This window comes from Hyperolius riggenbachi, chromosome 7 (genome assembly GCF_040937935.1).
Source record: "Hyperolius riggenbachi isolate aHypRig1 chromosome 7, aHypRig1.pri, whole genome shotgun sequence".
Classification (NCBI taxonomy): domain Eukaryota; kingdom Metazoa; phylum Chordata; class Amphibia; order Anura; family Hyperoliidae; genus Hyperolius; species Hyperolius riggenbachi.
The window spans coordinates 40,247,059-40,269,706 of NC_090652.1; the positions used below are offsets into that span (position 1 = coordinate 40,247,059).

Genomic DNA, 22,648 nt, shown 5'->3' on the forward strand with positions numbered 1-22,648 from the left:
GCTGTCAGTATAGTCAAACAATTTATTTACATACTCCGAGAACTGCGACGCGTTTCACGGGCAAGATCCCGCTTCCTCAGGCATTAAACAACTGGAGTATCACGCAGCTCTAGGTCCCGATAAGGTTTGGCTTCCCAGAGGTGCCAAACCTTATCGGGACCTAGAGCTGTGTGATACTCCAGTTGTTTAATGCCTGAGGAAGCGGGATCTTGCCCGTGAAACGCGTCGCAGTTGTTCTCGGAGTATGTAAATAAATTGTTTGACTATACTGACAGCATCGAGTCTGTTTTTGGGTCGGTTGGTCCACCACCACCACCCGAATATTTTTAAACCTTTTAGTGTGTTTTATCCTATTGGCGCCTCTGTACTTCGCTATATTGCTTTATTACAGGTTTACTTTACACTGTACCTGAGGAGAAATTCGGGGAACGTTAGATACTCAACCTAGAAGAAGGAAGCCACTAGATCATACATGTCAAACTCCGTCCCGCGGGTCAAATCTGGCCCTCAGAGTCATTAAATTTGGCTCTCAAGTGGTTTCCCCACTTTGCATTATGTTTGGCCCGCTATAAACCACCAGGGAAGCTATATTGGAGGTGAAGCCATACATCCCCCTTTGAGATCGCCATTTCATTCTTGGGACCACTAAGTGTAGCACGCTGCCGGTCAGTCTGGCGCAGGGAGAGCCGAACGATGGCTGGTCCTGCTGCCACTGAAATATCCGGCGGTGTAAAATACTAAAAAAAAATAAGTATACCATGAAACTCTCCCCCTCCAGTAAATACGCCCACAAGCTACCCCCGCCCTCCTACTGGGCACTGGAGATGGGGATGAGTCCCTTGTCCAAGAACTGGAAAAGGGCTCTAGGGGAGAGGTTGAGGCTTTGATGCCCCTCTCTTCCAGTGCCCCCCCCCCTCATATCATGGACTATGTGGGCTGGTATAACTCAGGCTGCAGAGACCCACGTTACAGGGGAAAAAAGTTATTACAGTATAAATAAACTAGAAGTTATGACTGTAGATTTTTTAACTTACTGTTCAATGAAGGACTTGATGTTCTGCAAAGGAAACACAAACAGTAATAAATACAAGTAATAAGAACCAAGCGGCAAATATCTACTCTAAGCCTGGGGGCTCTGCTTACCGACAGGAAAGAAGTGGCTTTAGTCTCCTTCGTCTTCTCCTTGGCCACAGCGATGGCTTGACTCAGGTCCCCTTTACTCTTCTGCATTTGGGTAACGGCACTCTGCATGTCAGTCCTCAAATCCTTGCCCTGTTCCCGCAGCTTCACCAACATTGCTTCCTGCTTTTCCTGCAGGAAGTCCCGCACCTTCTCAAACTCAGCCACAATGTGCTGCTCACACTCGTCCAGGTTAGCCTGAAGCAAGAAGTCAGAAAGAAGGACATATAACTTGTAATACACACTGATAGCCCTGAACGATTTTAGGAAAAGATTGAATTGCACGATTTTTGTAAGAAATTGCCATTTCGATTCTGTAGACGATTTTTGGTACCCAACAGTTTGCTCTGACCATCCAGTCACTCTCTACCTGACGGGGGACAGTCTGCGTCATCTACTATAACTGCGGTCCCCTCTCTGTCTGTCCCGTGTGCTGCTGGCTGGGGGGATGACAGTGACCCATTCACAAGCCTGGCTCTCACTCGGAGAGGGAGGGGGCATGTTCCGATTTGTTAACCCCTCACTGGCCTCCTCTCCAGCATCTACAGGGGAATGTCTCTGTTTTACTTACACATGCAGAGCAGCAGAGAAAACCGCAGCAAAACCGAAGCTCTGACGATCTCAAAAAATCGTTCAGCCCTACACACTGACCATTTTTTTTAATTATACAGCAAAGTCCCTGTTATCCGGAACTCAGGCATCTAGAAGTCTCAACTAACCGGCATGCCCAAGGTGGACAACGGGGGCGGTAAGTACTTTTGTTATTTGCAGAGCTTTTGCGCAATAGAACCAACTTACTGATCCTTCAGGCACATTTTCTACAATTCCTGCAGCTTCTGTGCATCCATGTATGGGTCCTGGCATGTCATGTGACCCGCATTAGGTCACATGACATGCCGGGAGTCGTACACAGAGCCATCTGAAAGCCACTGGGAGCTACAGGAAGTGTAGAAGACTGCGCCCGGAGGATAGGCAAGTTGCTTCTGCTGAACGGGGGGAGGGTGGGGGAAGTTAGTGTTATTTTGGCCAGCTGCTCAAGCAACAGGCAAGCACACATATCAATCTTGTCTGTGCCAGATACTGGGGTCTTTGCTGTATAGCACTGACATTTTCTGCAGCACTTTACAGAGTACATAGTCATCAGTGGCTTTCCTCCGAGGAGCTCACGATCTAATTCCTACCATAGTCATAGGCTAATGTCGCTACTATAGTACAAGGCACTGTGCACAATGGGGCACTGCGGTGCAACGCAACATCCGCATTGTATAGCGGAACACCTATGTGACATTCACAGTGTGGTCTAATGCCGTGCAGCAGCCAAAGACACTGTACTCGGAGTTACCGAAAAAATGTGCGTTGACAGTGAAGCATACTTTCTATTGACTGTATACGCCGCAATGCGCAGATAATGTGTGGTGTGACTTTTAAGGTCCTGCTTAAACAGGTCCACTGAGAATGCAGCCTTAGGCTACATATAAATGCTAGGTGGCAGCTTCAACAGTTTATGATTATTTATTCCTGTGATACAATGACAGCGGCCATGTTTTGTTTGTCACATTACACACAGGCAAGCTGATAGCATCTCCAGCCCTCAGCCTGTGACAAATTCAGTCCCCTCTCCACCTCCCTCTGAAATCTCTGGCTAGTAACCTCCTCCTCCTGCCCAGAATGAGCTCCCATAAGCCCTTGCTACAGTGCCAAGGCACTCTGAAAAAGCTGTGGGCGAGGCTTGTTTAGTTTAAAGGGAGTAAAAAAAAAAATAGAAGAAAAGATGGTGCTGGGCACCCGGCAAAAAGTGGGGTAAAGCACACCTGCTGCAAACATATGCTGTATCGCTCACAAGTCCTCACTCCTGGCTGCAATTCAGTATGCACAGTGACGTGCTCACGGTGATAGGCACACGGAAGAAAGTTCCATGTGATACAAAGAACAAAGATGAGTAGACCGGGCACTGTCCTGTTAACAGCATTTATTTACAGCGTGCAGCCAACTGACATATGGTGATAAGCAAGAAGCATTACATCAAACCTGTCAGACGTCTTGCATCAATACATTCATAGATGCATCCAGAGAGGCTTGCGTGGAGGGACGTGGTGACCAGGGAAGAGGATGTGCACAACAGCCGTTTCGCGCTCTGTAGCGCTTGCTCATATGCGTATCCGGGCAAATGACGGGTAATACTCCCGATCACTCCTTCTATAAACAGAAGGTCTCCCCTTAGTGTTTTTAAAGTAGTTAGTGGTCTTTTTTGAATAAACAGAATGGTTTTATCTTTAATATAATGTAACAAAATCTGACGGCTGGCTGTATATAGAATAATTCTCTTGCAGCGATCTGCCATGACATTAATGGTGCTACAAAACAATTAGTTTCACTGAAGGTATTAATGCCCTTACTAATGTCACTGACGCTTATGGGTCTAACCCTATAATCATCAAGTTACACCAACACCTTTTTGTTTAATTTTCACCTTCAAGTAACACTTCCACCAGCACTGGCGCTTGCACGGACCCCTTGTCCGTCAACTTCCGCCAGTACTGACGTCCTTCCACCTCTGATTCTTTACACTTCCTGTAACCTCTACCTACGGATCAATGACGCACGCTGTGGGCGGAGTCTCGAGCCTTGATCTCCGAGACCCAGAAGCGCCGTCATTTGCCCGGATACGCACATGAGCAAGCGCTACAGAGCGCGAAACGGCTGTTGTGCACATCCTCTTCCCTGGTCACCACGTCCCTCCACGCAAGCCTCTCTGGATGCATCTATGAATGTATTGATGCAAGACGTCTGACAGGTTTGATGTAATGCTTCTTGCTTATCACCATATGTCAGTTGGCTGCACGCTGTAAATAAATGCTGTTAACAGGACAGTGCCCGGTCTACTCATCTTTATGTTTTGTTAGTTTAAAGGGAGAGTATTAAAACAAAAAAAAGTATTGAGCTTGAGGAATGCCCCATAAACTATATGTAAGGAACACAATTATGCAATGAGTAAAAGTTTATCTCGGATCCACTTTAAACGTGTCCAAGGTTGGAGCTGTCTTGATTATGTTTGGCAAGGCATTCCACAGGATAGGGGCAGCATGACAGAAAGTTCTAGCGCCAAAGGTTTTTAGTTGATGGAAGAAGATCACTTACACTTTTCTGTTCAATCTTCTCGTTCTGCTGATCGACCAGCTGTTCAGTCGCCTTCATGGCCTCCTCTAGTGGTGTCACTATGGCAGTCAGCTTTTGCTGCAGGAATACAACATTAACAATAAAAACCACAGCTCCTTTACAACATGGTATATCTACCCCAGGAGGGCAGTTCTCATGGGTAAATGGGGCATTCATGCTTGTCACAGTCCATATTGTCACCATACATTGTACTAGGGACATATTTTAAATGTTGTAATAGCTGGGACAAATGGGAAAACAAATAGTGTGGGTTTTATCCACAGTAGCACATTTTATTTTAAACCTGTTTTTTCTAATTATCCTCATTAACCACTTCTGTGCCAGGGGTATTTTTGCTGATCGGTGCTGCGTGGGCTCTCTAGCCCGCAGCACCGATCAGCTAGCAGCCAGGGAGATCAGACTTCCCCCCTTTTTTCCCCACTAGGGGGATGTTCTGCTGGGGGGGGGTCTGATCGCGCCGGCTGCTTGCGCTTGCGGGGGGGTTCTTCAAAGCCCCCCTCCGCAGCGCTTCCTGGCCTCCTTCCCCTTCTCTCTCTCTCCCTCCCCCTGTGAGCGGCGCAGGACGGATTTCCGTCCTGCGCCTGATGGGATAGGCTTTAGCCTATCAGATGCCGGCGATCCCCGGCTAATCAGAGGCCGGGGATCGCCGATCTCCTCTACGGCGCTGCTGCGCAGCAGCGCCGTTTACATGTAAACACCGGGGAAGATCTTCCCCGTGTGTTTACATTTACCCTGCGAGCCGCGATCGGCGGCTCGCAGGTTGTTCACGGACACACCCTCCGGGAACTGACATGGTACGGCCGCTCGTATGGTTTCCATGCAATCCACTTCGGGATTCAGGGTTAAGCGTACGCAGAATCCTGAAGTGGTTAAAATGCATTTAGAATAAAATAATTTTTAGCAAAATTTATCACCCAAAAAAAGTCTAATTGATGGCGAAAAAACAAGATCTAGATCATTTTGTTGTGATGAATAGTGATAAAGTTTTTGGCGAATGAAAGGGAGGAGAGCTGAAATGTGAAAATTGCTCTGGTCCAGAAGGGGAAAAATCCCTTAGTGGTGAACTGGTTAAAAGACAACTGAAGTAAAAAGAATATGGAGACTGCTATATTTATTTTATTTTAAACAATACCAGTTGCCTGGCAGCCCTGATGATTTATTTGGCTGTGGTAGTGTCTGAATCCCACCAGAAACAAGTATGCAGCTATTCTTGTCATATCTGACACCCGATCTGCTGCATGCTTGTTCAAGGGCTATGGTTAAAAGTATTAGAGGCAGAGGATCAGCAGGGTAGCCAGGCAACTGGTATTGCTTAAAAGGAAATAACTGGGGGGGGGGGGGGGCACTAGATCACCAGGAATGCTATATAAAAGGAAGAAAGGGGGAGGACTAGATTACTAAGGAAGCTACAAAGTGGAGGGAGGAGCCACCAAACACCAGGAAACTGTATACGGGAGGAGGGGGCACTAAAAACCAGGCATTTGTATAGGAAAGGAAGAAGGGGCAGGCACCAGGCAATTGTATTGGGGGGGGGGGCGTAGACACCAGGGAACTGTAAAAGGGAGAGAGCACTAGAAACAAGGGAACTGTATAGGGCCAGCATTAGAAACCAGAGAATAGTATAAGGGAAGGTGGTGGCCACTAGACTTCAAAGTTGGTCCCAGTTTTCAATTTAGGCCCACTGGCTATCAGTTTACCATGCCGGTTTTAAATCATAGATGAGATATGAGTTTTATACCACTTTAAATAACGTTACTACTATGGGGGAGGGTTTTGCTGCCCCAAACACAATCTCCAGGTAAGCACTAATACTGCAGGTCACTTACTCTGTACATCTCCAATGTATCCGCGATGGGCAGGAAACTGTGACCAGCATGCTTCAGGGAGTCCCGACAGACCATGCAAGTCAAGGCTCCATCGTCCTTGCAGAAGAGCTTCAGGACCTCGTCATGCTCACGGCAGTGTGTGGGGACAGGAGCCTTCTTCACGGGCAAAGCAGGGGCAGCACCAGCCATCTTCTTCACCAGGTTGGCCACGGCCTGGTTGGGGATGTACATTTTGCTGTTGATAACCTTTTGGCAGAAGGGGCAGGTGAAGGTGTCCCCCTTCCAGGCCTTGTCCATGCAGCCACGGCAGAAGTTGTGGCCACACATGATGATGATGGGATCTTTGAAGATCTCTTTGCACAAGAGGCAGATTAAGTCTTCGTCCATATCCCCAGATCCCACCTGCTTGCTTGTCCGAGGATCAGTAACTTCGATCTTTGCTTTCTAAAAGAGAGAAAATGAATAGTAAGGGGAAGTAGGAGAGACAAAGGTAGCACTGGCAGCAGAGACCATAGTGGTCACACACCTACTGTCACAGACATTTACAACATGACAAAGATGTGCTTAAATCTTTTAACGCAAACTTGTCTCACGTGAAAAGTGAAGAGAGGGATAAGCAAATACCAATTGCCTGGCTGTCTTGCTGATCCTCTGCCTCCAATACTTTCATATATTATGAAATTAGTATATTATATATTATGGCCACCCCTATGTAAATCGACTGGAAGTATGAAAAAAAAAAATGGGTAGGGTTTATTGGTCTTTAAGGAGTACAAAGTGCAGCCTAACGCACATTTCTCAGAGGCATAAAAATTGCAAGTCCGTCGTTCATAGAATCGAAAGTAAATATCATACAAGCATGGCACTGTATCCACCCAGATGTCGAGAGCTTTCACATAGGGTAGGGCGGAAGGATCTAAAGTTAGACGCAATCCTGTGTCCCAGTAAATAAACTCCTGCGAATAGCAGGTAGAATAACCATATCCTATAAGACAACAGGATGAGACAAGATTTTGAAGCACTGCGTGAACTTAGATAATCCCATTGGTTGAGGTCCAGGGAAAAAAGTTACGTGTGTGTGTGTGTGTGTGGTGTGAGTGTAAAAACAGGTTCTCTTTTCCAGCAAACTCTCTTGCTAGTTAGGCAAATTATTAACCATCTTGGCGGTAATGACGAGCTCAGCTTGTCTATTACCGCCGCGGTGGATTGCTCAGCCCCTGGAGGGTCTTTAATAAAAATTTTCTGTGGGGTGTGTAGCTAGCACTTGGCTAGCTACATCACCCCCCCCCCCCCACCCTCCCGATCACCGCTGGCCCGCTCTGATCCCCCCCCCACCCCCCGATTGCCGCCGAATACATACAAAGACAAGCCCCCCCCCCCCCGCGCAGCCTCTCCTTAGCCTCCAGGGGTCGCTACGGCGGCGCTCTGAACCGTGCATGCCCAATCATCGCCATAGCAACACCTGAAGCTATGGCGGAAGTCTCGGCCATCTCGCGGGATTGCGGGCAGGTAAATATCGCCAGCAGCGATCGGGGGGGGGGGGGGGGGGGAGGGCTGGTTTGAAGTGTAGCTACCAACGTAAACACATTTAAAAAAAAACAAACAAAAAAACACCCGCATTGCCGCAATAAATAGAAGGCCAGGGTGGTTAATGCAGCTTAAAAATGAACCAATCAAATCCTGCTGAGGTAAAGATTGATGGGACCATTTTTCGAGCTGCGTGAATTTGCATATAAAATATGCATAATCCTGCATCAACTCAAAATGGATTTGCATCCCATTGACCATCCCTAACTGACTGAGCAGCCGCTATTTTGATATTAGTGGGAATTCCCCATATTGCCAAACAGTGGTGGGCCTCCGGTAGTGTCATCTTATTGTGAGACAAAGGGCTCTAGTCACAAAACTTCGCATTAATAACTTCTTTATCACCTAATTTATAAAAAGAACCTTTCAGGCCATTTACAAGCAAAATAATCATTCAAAGTAAGTTGTTCCTGATTAAAGGAAATCAGAGATGACCGCTTTGGCACAAAATGAACATACGCCCCGATAGATTTTACAAAATAAATACTATACCTGGTCTTTTCGCTGCTCTGGTGGGCCGGTTTTTCAGTTTTTATTACTAAAGCTCCATGCAAAACACAGTCCATCAGAAAAGCATATTATTTAGTGGGCTGTGTGCAAAATGAAACCTCCATTTCTAAAAACCTCTTATGACTAATATAGAGAAAAAAAAGTTTTTCAATATACCCTTATATTAGCAGCTCCTCCCATCTGATCACTGCTCTCTGTGATGCTGCAAGTATACAGAACAGGAAAGCAGAGCCAGAAGGGGGCAGGGCTTGGGCTTAATACATCAGAGAAGACAGACTCAGCTGTAATGATTCCTGAGCAAAGCCAGACTGAATGCTTAGTCGGGAAGTTTATCAAGGCTGATAACAAGCAGGCTGAGCAGTGAAGGATGAAACAGAAATCATGGTAGGTGTTTTCTCTAATGTTCCCACTGATATAAATGGTAAAATACATGAGGGTGCTTCGTCTCTGGTTCACTTTAACTTCATTTAAATATTACTTCTCCTACCTTAATTATATAATATTTTTGCTCTTTGGGAGCTTAAAAATGTAACTAGATAAGGTGAAAACAGGTGAAAAAGCGTTGTGAATTACACCCTATGAGATGTTATCTCACCTTATCTGCAAAACATGTTTCCAGCACCAGCAAAGCACTAAACAGTGGGTAAGGAAAAATGCCCACCATGGACTTCATTCAATAATTATTCCCCAATATAGGGGTACTTTAAACATGACGTCTACAAGTCAGCAGAGGCTATACTAGATCAGTGGTTCTTAACCTGTGTTCAATCAGACCCGAGGGGTTTGGTGAGTCAGTCTCAGAGTTTTGGTAAAGGTGTCCCTTCCATAAATATTCTTTGAGTTATGAGAATAGATTGTAGATTAAAAAAATGTTGTTTGGCTTAAAGGATACCCAAATATTCAGTCCTGACAGGAAGTGACTACAGTGTGACCCTTTCTGATAAGAAATTCCAACTATAAAACACTTTCCAAGCAGAAAATGGCTTCTGAGAGCAAGAAAGAGATAAAAAGGGGAATTTCTTATCAGTGAGGGTCACACTGTAGTCACTTCCTGTCTGAGTCAGGACTGAGTCAGCCACTTACACACCTCATATTTAACTCTTTCATGCAGGGAAAGAAAAAAGGAACACAGCATAGTTATTTGTGTGCTAGGCACTGTACATACATGTGTCTATCTCATGTCACATGTCACCTCGGGTATCCTTTAAATTACATTCCCGTCACAATTTATGGTGAAGAAATTTGATTCTGGAATAATGCTACAGTGTATATTTTCCCCTATGAACAACCCCCCCCCCCCTCCCCCCCCCCCCCAGTGACCAGGCTATTTTTTACAATTTAGTGCTCTGCAGCTTTAATGGCTCACTGCAGGGCCATAGAATACAGCACACAAACCGATCCCCCCCCCCCCCCCCCCTTTTTCATCCCACCAACAGAGCCTGTCAGCGTTTGAGAGGGGATCGCGACCGAAGCCTCTCCAGGGGACAGCAAGAGTCACACGGCTGTCCCCAGTACAGTGCTACCGTAGATCGCAGCGCTGTACAAGGTAAATAGGCCGCTGTTTCGCTGTCTAACAGTCTGCTAGCGACCGGTAGACTGATGACGAAACGGAGATCCGTCATTCAAGAGGGGATGCGCGCGCAATCCCCTGCAAAACCCCGCCCCAGGACTTGACGCCTTTCGGCATGAGGCGGTCCGGGGCTGCCACCTTCCCTACGCCTATCGGCTTTAGACGGCCGGGAAGGGGATAATGTTAAAAATCAATCTTATTGGCTCAGGGAACTTATATTCGCAGTCACAGTTAGTGCTGCAGCAGATAGTGCCGGAGGTTTAGCACAGGCGCAATGCCCAACAATGCACAGCTGTGCTTCAGGTATAAGACTTGTATCTACGTCCTCGTGGCTTAAATGAAGTCACAGAGGACATAGATATACAGTAGTGGTGGAAAAAAGTGGTTAAAGAGTGCCTAAATTATAAATTACAGTTTGCTTTAACCCTCCTGGTGGTATAAAAAAATTCCGCCAGGAGGGAGCACAGCAGTTTTTTTTTTCTTATAACATGTAGCGAGCCCAGGGCTCAAAGAACGGGATTTCCTGGCGGGATGACGTCACCGACGTCGGGACGTCATTGGGAGTCCCGAACCACCCCTCAGCGCTGCCTGGCACTGATCGGCCAGGCAGCGCACGGAATCTGGGGGGGGGGGGGCACGCGGCGCGGACGGCGGCGATCGGTGTGCTGACGCAGCTAGCAAAGTGCTAGCTGCGTGCAGCAAAAAAAAAAAAAATTAAACAAATCGGCCCAGCAGGGCCGGAGAAAACCTCCTGCGCGGCTTACCCCGGGGTTACCGCCAAGGAGGTTAAACCTAATAAGTTGCCAATATATATATATATATATATAAAATCACACATGATAAAGTGTGATTTTCTCACCCCTAGGGTCCGTATCTCACATATGGTATTGAAATCTCCGCCCCCAGTGTAAAATTGGGCCTTTGGGGATTGATGTCATAACTCCACCCCTCATGTCCATGTGATCTAATCTAGGCAGACAGATATCTGAAATAAGAATTATAGCAAACGGACACGATAAGACAGGCTGCAGCAGTTTTCCTGTCTCTTCTCTCTCCTACACACTGTGAAAAGAGAAGTAATTTGATCCAGGCAGGCAGAGAGCAGGGGAGGGAGGGGCAATGGAGTTAACCAGGCTGGAGAGGTGGGCACAATGCTTTAGCAAGGCTTCAGGATAAATAAGGAAGTGCTACTTACAGATATAAATGTGAGTGTTCTATCCACTATGATGTATCAGATGTAACCTTTATATGTTCACCTAACTGTACATAGTGCCTAGACTACATATATGTATTGCCATTCAGACCTTTTTGGGTGGAGGTGGTCTTTATTAAGAACCATTGTACAAGACAATAGCAGTAGGACAATGGATAACCCCACCATGCTGAGGGGAGCACTAGAGCTGACTGGACAGCCTCACATTACCTTTGTTGCAGGCGCAACATCTTCACCTTCCTGCTTCTGAGGTGTCTTTCCAGGTCGGGATGCCATTTGGTCCTTTTCCGTTACACAACTCCTCTTCCTTTACAGATTTTGTCAAAAGGCGCGATTTGTCCACACACTTGATCTTTTATTCTGGTGAGTCACTGCAACAAAAACGCAAATTAGGCCTCTTGCACACTACATGCGATTCCAATCTTTTATCTGATCCGATTTTGGATTCCAATTAAAAAACGTACTGCATGCTGCTGAGATTTTTAATCGGAATCCCAAAAAAAAAAAAAAAAAGCATTAAATCGAAATAGCATGTAGTGTGCAAGAGGCCTTATAGCGATCTGGTTCTGAACTCCGGCTGTATCAGGGATACGAGAAAATCCCCTAGGGAATCGGGAACAGTGGTTTACTATATCAGAAGTTTTCTATATCAGGAATTGTCATACTCAAGCACATAAAGTATACTGTAGTACTATATCTTAATACAGTTAATTGAGAGTTAACAGTATTTTTTTTATGTTTAATGCTTTAACAAGCGAGCACAGACAGCGTCTAAGCTGGATCACAATGCACAGTGCTCAATATGCAGGGATTTGCATGCAATAATCACGCAACAGCTTGCACAGGTCTAACCAGCTAATGCAGGCACAATACTTATAGTGCGTTCCTCTGTCCACATGTCTGTACAGCCTGGATGATACTGTAGTATTGCAGCCATGCACAAGCAAGTCACAGATGACAGGCAATTCCCTCAGTAAGCAGGCAGTAGGTTACACAGGAAGCATAGATCTCACCAGCTGGTGCTTTTGAGGTAATCCACGCAGGCCCAGAGTAGTGTGCAGGTTGCAAGCAGCCAACAGTTGGCTGTCTGCCCGCCCACCAATCACGGCTCACGGGTGTACGACTGACATATGATGCATGTGCCCGCCCACTTTCCACTATAGCCGGATACAGAATACCGCAGGGGCCAACAACCAGGTATAACATAACAGAAGATCTACTGTATCAGAGTTCACTATACCAGGTGTTACTCCCATATACTTATAATGGGGCTTGGCTGGGACCTGGACATTAGTTTACTATACCGAAACGTTAACTATATCAGATTTTACTATAATGAGAATATACTGTACTAGTTTCCTTGGAAACTCTGGATGTGGTAGAGGCGTGTTTTTTTTTTTTGTTTTTTTAGCACCGTTATTCAATAAATACCAATTTTGTATGTAAAAAATATTTTTCAAATTCCCAAAGCAGAGACCTGTACAACGAACCGTTATAGTGAACCGAAGGTGGGAAAAAAAAAAAAAAAACTGATCAGATAAACAATTACGGTATATTTATCCTCCTACTCCTAAAAATGACTTTTTAGATATCCAATGATTTTAATTTTAGATGTAAACATTTACAAACTAGACTGAAAGCTTTGTTTCCTCTGCTCAGTGTCAGCCTATTAAGTGTCCCAAAGTGAGGGTCAATAGTTCATGGATTTTATCTTTTCCTTCCCTCGGAAGTTGTATTCTGCCAGGAAAACTTTTATGGCTGTAATTTGCTTATCAGCGATTTTGACTAGATTCCCAATAAGCTACCTGACAAGACAGAAGCTGTCACTGCCATGCCTAGAAATTATCTCTTTCAGGCAGCAAAATAAATCAAGTAAAACAGACTGGTTATTAATAGGTTTTGTAGTGTACATTAGGGTTGCAACGATATAAAAATCCACAGTATGATAACTGTCTAAAAAAAATACCACAGTATGATGGTATTATACAATTATTTGGACCCAGCAATCCAGCGCGACTCCACTTAGCATGTGACACTTGGTGCGCAGATGCAAGTACGGAGGAGCCAAAAGAGTGGACATATTGCGTACGCACGGTGCAGTATGTCCAGGTTAAAGGTCAGGAAAGTCGCCAAGACACCAGGATGTATTCTAGAAGAATGACGGCTGACGGAGGAGAACAAGAGGAGCGGTATGTATCTACTTTTAACCCCCTAACCACTGCATCTTCCATTTTTACCAGAGTCTTTTGTCTCTGATATCCTTTAAATGATTTGCACGTAAAGTGCAATGTGCTGTAGTCCTCGAAAAGCAATGCCCACGTCTCCAATCGCTACCAGGTTTCTGACATATCCAATCTCCTCCCTATGAAAAACAGAATCTATTTTGTGCAGTAGTGATCTGAAAATCAATCCCATTGTTGATTAGGAGCAGATCAGACATGTTGGTTTGGCCTGTCGATCTGACGAGAAATTGCATGGTTTGTACCTAGCATTATAGGTGCTAACGAGCAGCACCCTTCAGAACTGCTAGATTTCCAACAGGTTGTAATAAACTATGCCCACAATATTCAGCCAATCACAATGCTTAGTGCTCTAAGAGGGTGCTGTGATTGAAGAACTGTTCCCTATGAGGTTTCCTGTTGAGTCCCCTAAAGCAGACTAGTGCCAGATTATACTCTTCAGGTACGTACACACGTCCAACTTTTTCGACCAACTTGTCTTCTGACTTGTCGTTTGACTGACAAGTTGGACGCGTGTACACGCTGTCGAGCAACTGATAACAGCCGGTTTGCTCAACCCTGTCGTTCAAAGGACTGTAATGCTGGGAATACACGAGTCGTTTCCTACTTATCAATCGAGCCGCTGATGGCTCGATTGATTTTTTCCGACGTGTCCGATACCCCGCTGGATCGATTCTGCGCTCGTGGACAATGAGACGAAAACGAGCGGCTGATAAGGAGCGCCCGCGGGGACAAGCGGGAATCGATCCAGGCGCATGCGGGGGACGCGGCGGGAGTCGATCAAACGACTTTTAGTTGTTTGTCCAACTGATAGATGTTCAAATAAGTTGTTTGATCAGTCATTTAATCTAGTCTATTGTTCTATCCAGTCCATTGTCCATTATCAAGCTGGGTAAAGCAGATCCAAGATGAAAAACTTATGCTGGGTACACACGTTGAGATTTCCCACTCAATCCGCGGGATGAATTTGATTATTTACGACATGTTCAATCGGGTTTCGATCAGTACAGCCGTCGATTTTGCATACTTATGCTAAATTGACGGCTGTATCGAACTAAACCCAATCGAACATGTCGGAAATAATCGATCGATCCCGCGGATCGAGCGCAAAATCGCAACTTGTGTATCCAGCATAACAAGTAACTTGTCTATATATCTTATCTAAAGTTTATATAGTTTACACAGCAAATCTAGCTGCAACCAGCTTAAATAGAATATGATTATTTCTGTGAGACAATGAGAGTAGCCATGTTGTGATTGTCACAGTAAGCTGATCTGTATCTCCAGCCCTCAGCCTGTGAAACCTTCCCTCCTCTCTCCTCCCCTCTGAAATCTCTGGCTAGTAATACCTCCCCCTTCTCCTGCCCAGACTGAGCTCCCATAAGCCCTTGCTACATGAGTCTGAAAATGCCAAGGCTCTCTGAAAAGCTGTGGGCGAGGCTTGTTTAGTTTATAAGGAATTAGAGTATTAAAACAAGACAGAAAAAGTAGTTGGCTTGAGGAATGCCCTATAAACAATATGAAAGGAACACAATTATGCAATGACTAAAAGTTTATCACGGATCCACTTTAATCTAGTCCACTGTTCTATCCAGTCTATTGTCCATTATCAAGTTGGTTAAACGACATGTAAATTAGCACATCAACCGCTTTGTTTGGTCAGTGTGGACAGGACGTCTGAACGACTTGTTTTAACTACAAGTCGCCCAAACGACAAGTTGTTCGAAAAAGTTGGATGTATGTACGCGCCTTTAGCCACTGACAGATCAGATGTTTGACAGATTAGCTGCATGCTTGTTTCAGATGTGACACTCACACTACTGCAGCCAAAGACATCAGCAGGTGGCCACAGCTGCTGCAGCATTCTAAATAGTCCCGTAATGTGCAGCTTGCAGGGATGAGTGACGGATTAAAAACAGATGAAATCCGAATGGGTTTCAATTGGATTTCATCCTCTTAATTACTGCAGCTGGACGGGGGGGGGGGGGGGGGGGGGGGAGTAAAACTTACCCAGCATGCATCTTCTTTCAGAGTACATTTGAAATCGGCGCCGGTAGACTTGGGCGCAGGATACAGCGGTATATGGCTGATCCTGCTTCTGCACAAGTCCGGGCCGATTGAATTACTATTCCCCCTCCAGGCCGACATGGATAGTGGGGGAATGAAATAATTCGGCTTCCAGCGATTGCTGGAGGCCGAATTATTATGTTTTTAAGCAACCTCGGCTTCGTCTTCAGACGGAGCCGACGTTACTCACTGAGCGCTGCAATAGGAGTGATTCCTATTGAAGTCTATGGAGGCGCCGGCTGCGCCCAAATCTAGCAGCGCTGAAAAGCACCGCTCCGGTCTTTCATCTGTCCCACCCTGCATTCCAAGCTGTGTCACATGACTACAAACACTTCCTCCTTTTGGGTTAAAGGAGAAAGTGTTTGTAGTCACACGACGCGGATTGGACCGCAGCGTGGGAGGTGCTGTGGGACGGATGAAAGAAGACGCATGCTGGGTAAGTTTAAGGCCCCCCCCCCTTAACATACCCGCCCAGCTTCAGTAATTAGGAGGAAGAACTCCGAATGAAACCCATTTGGATTTCATCTGTTTTTAATCCGTCGCTCATCCTCGGCAGCTTGCAGCTGGACCAATACTGCTGTCGGTCACAGTGATGTCATAGCGATACGCCATTGGGCCAGCGGGGGGGGGGGGGGGGGGGGCAGGCTTTATACAATGCAATACAATAACATTTCTATAGCGCTTTTCTCCCATAGGACTCAAAGCGCTTAGGCTCTCTCAGATTCAGTAATTAGTAGGATGAAGTATTCACACAACAAAAGTTATATTTCTGCAAATGCCAAACTGAACAGGTGGGTTTTCAGTCTGGATTTAAACACGTCCAGGGATGGAGCTGTCCTGATCTGTTGAGGTAAGGAGTTCCAAAACGTAGGGGCAGCATGACAGAAGGCTCTGGGACCAAAAGTTTCCAAGTGGACTCTGGGTATGACTAGATTATTAGAACCTGTTGATCTGAGAATGCGGGGATTGCTACGCAGCTGCAACATATCTTTCATGTATCCAGGGCCTAAATTATTCAGGGATTTAAATGTCAGTAGGCCGATCTTGAATAGGACCCTCCATTCTATAGGTAGCCAGTGAAGGGAGTGCAGGACTGGCATTATGTGGCAGTGACGGGGTTGGTTGGTTAGCAGTCTGGCAGCAGTATTCTGTATCAGCTGTAGTCGGTACAAGACCTTTTTTGGAAGGCCAGTGTAGAGAGCATTGCAGTAGTCCAGTCGGGATGTGATGAAGGCGTGGACTAAGGTTGGCAGATCTTCTGGGGGTATGAGGTGCTTGATTTTTGCAATGTTCTTCCGGTGAAAATAGGATGATTTCACCACAGCAGAGATTTGAGTTCTGAAGTTTAAATCCCAATCAATTAGAACTCCCAGGCTACGCACATGATCAGAGCTGCGCAGATCCGTGCCTCCTATTCCCAGTGGTGAAGACTGCAAGTTAAGTTGTTTTGTTATCATGCTCTGCCCTCCTATCAGAAGGACTTCAGTTTTGTCTGCATTTAGTTTCAGCCAGTTGTCATTCATCCATTGCTGTAGTTCACGTAAGCAGGCGTTTATAGTTAGAGTTGGGTCTGTCACACCAGGCTTGAAGGAAAGATATAGTTGAGTGTCGTCTGCATAGCAGTGGTATGTCAGGCCATGTTTTTGGATTAGTTTTCCCAGCGGTAACATGTAAATCGTGAAAAGCAGGGGAGAGAGGATTGAGCCCTGGGGCACCCCATACCTAAGTGATACAGGGGTGGACAGGAAGGGCCCCATAGACACTTTGTGGGTTCTGCCACTCAAGAAGGATTGGAACCACTGAAGAACTATGCCATCAATGCCGCAGTATTCCTGTAGCCTGTTTATCAAGATGTCATGGTCAACTGTATCAAAGGCTGCAGAAAGGTCTAGCAGTATGAGGATGGAGCACTCTCCTCTGTCTCTTGCCATGAGCAGGTGGTTGCATATTTGGATGAGGGCCGTTTCAGTGCTGTGGTGTTTCCTGAAGCCAGACTGGAATGGGTCATAACTGTTGTTTTGTAGGATTTTGGCTTCTAGCTGGAGGTAAACAGCTTTTTCAATTAGCTTGCCCAGAAAGGGAAGGTTAGAGACAGGTCTGTAGCTGGTCATTGCATCTGGGTCCAGGGAGGGTTTTTTGAGGAGAGGCCTGATGATTGCTTCCTTCAGTAAAGCAGGAAATATCCCTGATTTTAAGGAACAGTTAACAATTTTTAGGAATACCGGTACGAACAGGTCGGGGCAGTGCAACATGAACTGTGTTGGGCCAGGATCTAGGTCACAGGTAGTTAGGCGGACGTGAAGGAGGATGCTTGATGTGACTTCTTCATCAATTTCTTTGAAGTTTGACCAAGGTGTTACATTGTCTCTGCTAATGGTCTTCGGCGCTATATTAGGCTCAGATGCTGTAAGTTGGATGGCGGACCTTATAGCGGAGACTTTGTCTGTGAAGAAATGGGCAAATTGGTCACAGAGGTCCTTTGAAGACTCGATGTTAAGTTTTTGACATGCCGGGTTGCAGAGTTTTTCCACTGTGCGGAACAGTTGGGCTGGTTTGTTAACTGCATTTGCAATCTCTTTGTGTAGTTCAGCACCTGCATACATAATACTGACACTGCATGTATAAATTCATCCATTTAAAAGAGAAATTGTTAGGGGACAACATCCAACGCTAATTACTCTTGTACCTAGGGATAGGAACAAAGATTTTTTTCCCAAGCCCCCAATAGACAGTATAGAAAAAAAAGACATGTATGCTGCTATTACTACTACATATAGGTGGATGAATACATAATTAAACACATACACCTGTACCGCTAGAAAAACTCCAGTAGTATCTCTTTATAGTAATCCTCTGGCTATAGTAAGCTCAGCCCCTAAGTCCTGGCCATGAGGCTGTGTGAGTGTACAATGTATGATAACCAAATCTGATCTAGTAAACTGCTCACATGGTAATCTGCTTTACCAGGGCCCTCGCACTGCTGTATAAATATACATATATGTGGATGAATACATAGATACACCTTCACCACTAGATAAACTCCAGTCGAATCTCCTTATAGTAATCCTCTGGCTATAGTAAGCTCAGCCCCCAGGTCATACCATGAGGCTTTGCGAGTGTACAATGTATGATAACCAAATCTGATCTAGTAAACTGCTCACATGGTAATCTGCTTGGTCAGGGCCCTCGCACTGCTGTATAACATATAATGATTCCTCTCTGAACCCATTGTACCTGTGTGCACAGCTCCGTCACGATTTTCTCTAGAAAAATCCCCAGTCCTCTTCATTCAAGCTGGCCGAGAACTGCTTCCGGGTCACTGAGGCTGCCCAGTGCCCACATTTCCTGTCTGATCGTGCTGCATCAGTGCTGCCCTCCATGGCAGACATGCGCAGACACCACTTCCTCTTTGTACTGAGAAGAATCGGCAGCGCAATCAGACACAGCGCAGCTCAGACTGTGTTGCTTCTGCACAGCTGCTTCCTAATGCTTGTTTGGCAGCATCACATCAATGTTCTGGATTGTCTACATTTTATTGGGTCTTTCCCTTTATAAACCACTAGGAGTTTCCAGTATGCTTATGTAAATATAAATAATACTAGTTGACATAAGCCCATTTAAAAACAGGCTCTAGGTCTCTGTCCTGCCGCCGCCGCCACCACATGTTAGTGCGCATGCACGCGTAGCCGTCCTCCGCCCACACCCGTCCACACGCACGCGTCCGCCTGGCCCATCCTCCAGTCCCAACTGCTGTCTGTGCGCACATGCGCAGTAATGCATACGCAGGGACACAGAGACAGGTGAATGCAGGAACACTTGTCTCTTATCAGTAAATAATAAGGACTGCAGGCTTACACCCCTGTAGTAGAGATGTATGCGAACGAGCTGCTCGTCGCGAACATCTATGGGCAGCCTGGCCCTGTACTACTTCCGGGTCACAATCTCACGCAGTAGTACACCTGCCATGGCCCGGACACGTTTATTAGTACCCAGGCCTGGCGGTGCAAGTCCTTGATTGAGCGCCTGTGGCCGGAGATGCTTTGCGCATGTATGTGACAATCAAGGATGAGCACTGCCTACAGTGACCAGATTTTTCTAGGCTCAACCTGGGATTGGAAATGGGCTTGTCCATGACTGTTTTGGAAAAATGGGCATGTCCATGACATGGTGTGGGTGGAGCAAACTATAATATAACTCTGAGGCAGTGGGCCAGAGTTTCCTCCCAGAACACAGATAGACAAAGGCTATCATTCATAAAAGTGTGGTCGGTAATGAAAATCAGCATGGGAAAACACCGCTTTCGGTATTTTAGACTTCTGTGTGGTCATTCATAAAAAAGTGTATAGTTGCGATAGCAGTGCAGAGATTTCTCGAACTAGCCTGCCGGTAGGCTTGCGGAAACACAGGAAGCTGCCAAGTTGATACATTTCTCCGTGTTTCACTCTTACTGCAGCTGCCTGGGAGGCCTGTCTCCATTAAGTTAGCATGGTTATCGCCACATCCGAGGGAGCGATATTCCTCGTCTGCATACCGCTTGCATTAATTTTTATGAATTGACCTTTTGTGTCTTTTTTTGAAGATAATCACCGCATAAGGCGGTAATTTATCGCTCTGCTCGGGAATGTCAGCTTTTCATGCGGAAACAGCTTTTATGAATAAACACTTTGCCAAGTGCTCGGGAAATTCAGCTGTTTTCAGCATTTCCGCATGCGGAAATGCTTTATGAATGATACCCAAAGCGACCCTAAGGTAATTAGGAAATGTTCCCCAAACACATAAGAAAGCAGTGTTCCCACAATGATGTAGTGAAATGGGAGATTTGCATCATTGATGTCAGTCCATGACATGACTATGTACTCTGTAAAGTGCTGCAGGAGATGTCAGTGCTATATAAATACATAATAATGATATGGTGGGACATTAAACTTTAGCCGGTATTAAATTGTGAGCTCCGCCAAGCACAAGCGTGTGAGGGGGGGGGGGATGCGACCCGTAACAGGTGGGGTGACCCCGGCCGCCTTGAGCGCTGAGGGAGGGGGGAGTCAGCCACAGAGAGGGTAGCCCGACCTCTTCCTCCCTTCCTCTCCCCGAGCCACCCTCCGTGCTCCCCCCTCTGACTGCAGAGTTAGCGCAGGGAAGCACTGTAAATAGTCACTCACCTCCCTGGTTCCAATCACCGCTCAGTTGCCGATGGTCTTCTCCTCTGCATAGACGCTTATACACACGCTGCTTCCTGTTTAGCAGGAAGCAGTGTGTGTATAAGCGTCTATGCAGAGGGAGTCAAATACTCTAGCTACGCCACTGCCGCCAAGGACATCACTACATTCTCTGTAAAATGCTGCCTGATGCTGGGCATACACGGAGCAATCCGGCGGCTTGATTAGCCGCCGGATTGACTCCCGCTCGTCCCCGCGGGCGCTTCCTTATCTTCTGCTCGATTCCCCGCTATTGTCTGCCCGCGGCGATCGAGCAGGGAATCAATCCGCGTGGTGATCGGACCTGTCAGAAATTATCAATCGAGCCATCAGCGGCTCGATTGATAAAAAAAAAAGTGCCATGTATGCCCGGCCTGAGATGCCAGTGCTATATAAATACATAATAATATCGTAGGACATTAGACTAGGACTATGGTGGGATTAGATTGTGCGCAAAATCTGCAGAAGCTGCTGATGCTACAGTATTAGCAAACCCATTTAATAATTATGAGCCCCCAAATAGTTTTGAGCCAAAATTTTTGAAATTTCGTGTTACCTTAATTACGGACGCAAATTTTGCCGCTACGACACGAATTTGTAATTTCATAATTGCCATACAAACCGTAATTGGGAATTCCATAAGCAAAATTTCGGTTTTGTAATTTCGCGTTTCATCGCAAATTCGTGTTTAATGTGAAATTTCGTAATTTCATTTTTTCTATAGAAACAAAGTTATTTTAGTTACGAAAATGAATGTAATTTCATTTCTAATAGTAATTATGAACATTTAGGTAATGACTAAACTCAGGAAAGTCACTCATTGATTGCAATTACTGATTGCAATTACTGATAATGCAAAGGCCCCTGCACATGCTGTTGCTTTAAATGTATCAGGAGGCTCTTTCTACAGCCACTTCTAATGGTGGTCATACACTGGTCGATTCTTCCATCAAATCGACCAACCGATAGAACCCTCTCTGATATAATCTGATCAGAGAGGGATCGTATGGCTGCCTTTACTGCAAACAGATTGTGAATCGATTTCAGCATGGAACCGATCACAATCTGTGGAGCCGCCGCCGCCCACATACATTACCTGATCCGGCCGGCGCAAGTCCCCCGGTCTCCGCTGTCTTCTTCTCCGCGCTCGGCTCCAGATTCACTGAACTTCCCGTCCGGGGAAGTTGGAGCCTACTGTTTAAACTTCCTGCCGGGACAGGAAGAAGTGAAGCCTGCTGGACTTGGAGCCCAGCGGAGAAGGAGCAGCGGTGACACGCGCTGGCGGAACAGGTAATGTATTGCCGCTGTATTGAGTCGGTCATCGGGCTTTTGAACGGCGCTATCGACGCACTCCCGAGCCGCCGGCGATCAAGCGAAATCTTCCGCATGGACAGGAATGACGGGAATCAATGGGAACAATCGATTTCAGTCGGAAATCGATCATTTGGTCAACGTTTGCGCAACAGTTTCACAGCAGATTCAATCACAGTTATCGAATCTGCTGTATATCGGCGGGAAAATCGTTAGGTGTATGGGCCCCTTAAGACAGGTGCACTTAGCTGTCATTTTGAGACACTTGGTTTTGGGCCTTGCAATATCTGATAATGCAAAAGTCCCTGCACATGCTGTTGCTTTAAATGTATCAGGAGGATTTACCTGCAGCCAATTCTAAAGGCTCATACACACATCAGACTATAGTCTTTGGAAAATGAAAGATCACAGACCAATCTTACCACCCTTCATGTAGTATGAGAGCCATACTCTACACAGTCTTTTCTATGGAGCTAAACTCCACATCAGAAAAAAATCTTTGCAAGATGCTGCACACACAGATGCTGTGCAGACACAAAAGATCAGTATCTGCAAAAGATCTGTTCCTGCCAAAAATCCATTCCTGCAAATTGCAATGATAGTCTATGATATTTGCAGATCATCATACACACATGATTTAACTGGCATTCATCTGCAGATCAAGCAATCATCTGCAGATCTGAAAATCCATCCTGGTGGATCTGATCTGCAGATGAATGTCAGTTAAATCATGTGTGTATGATGATCTGCAGATCTCATAAACAATCATTGCA

The 22,648-nt window shown here is 45.9% G+C and overlaps 1 protein-coding gene across 1 annotated transcript in view; it reads right to left on the reverse strand.

Annotated features, from left to right (window-relative positions):
- LOC137524269 (nuclear factor 7, brain-like) overlaps nt 1-18,720 on the reverse strand; it is a 52,014-nt gene extending 33,294 nt beyond the window's left edge. The window contains exons 1-6 of the mRNA XM_068243942.1: nt 18,604-18,720; nt 11,273-11,433; nt 6,183-6,626; nt 4,318-4,413; nt 1,144-1,377; nt 1,035-1,057 (exon numbers count right to left, since the gene is read on the reverse strand). Of these exons, the coding sequence (XP_068100043.1) occupies nt 1,035-1,057; nt 1,144-1,377; nt 4,318-4,413; nt 6,183-6,626; nt 11,273-11,338 (863 nt within the window). The 5' untranslated portion in view covers nt 11,339-11,433; nt 18,604-18,720. The remainder of the gene's footprint in view (nt 1-1,034; nt 1,058-1,143; nt 1,378-4,317; nt 4,414-6,182; nt 6,627-11,272; nt 11,434-18,603) is intronic.
- Nucleotides 18,721-22,648: the final 3,928 nt, after the last annotated feature.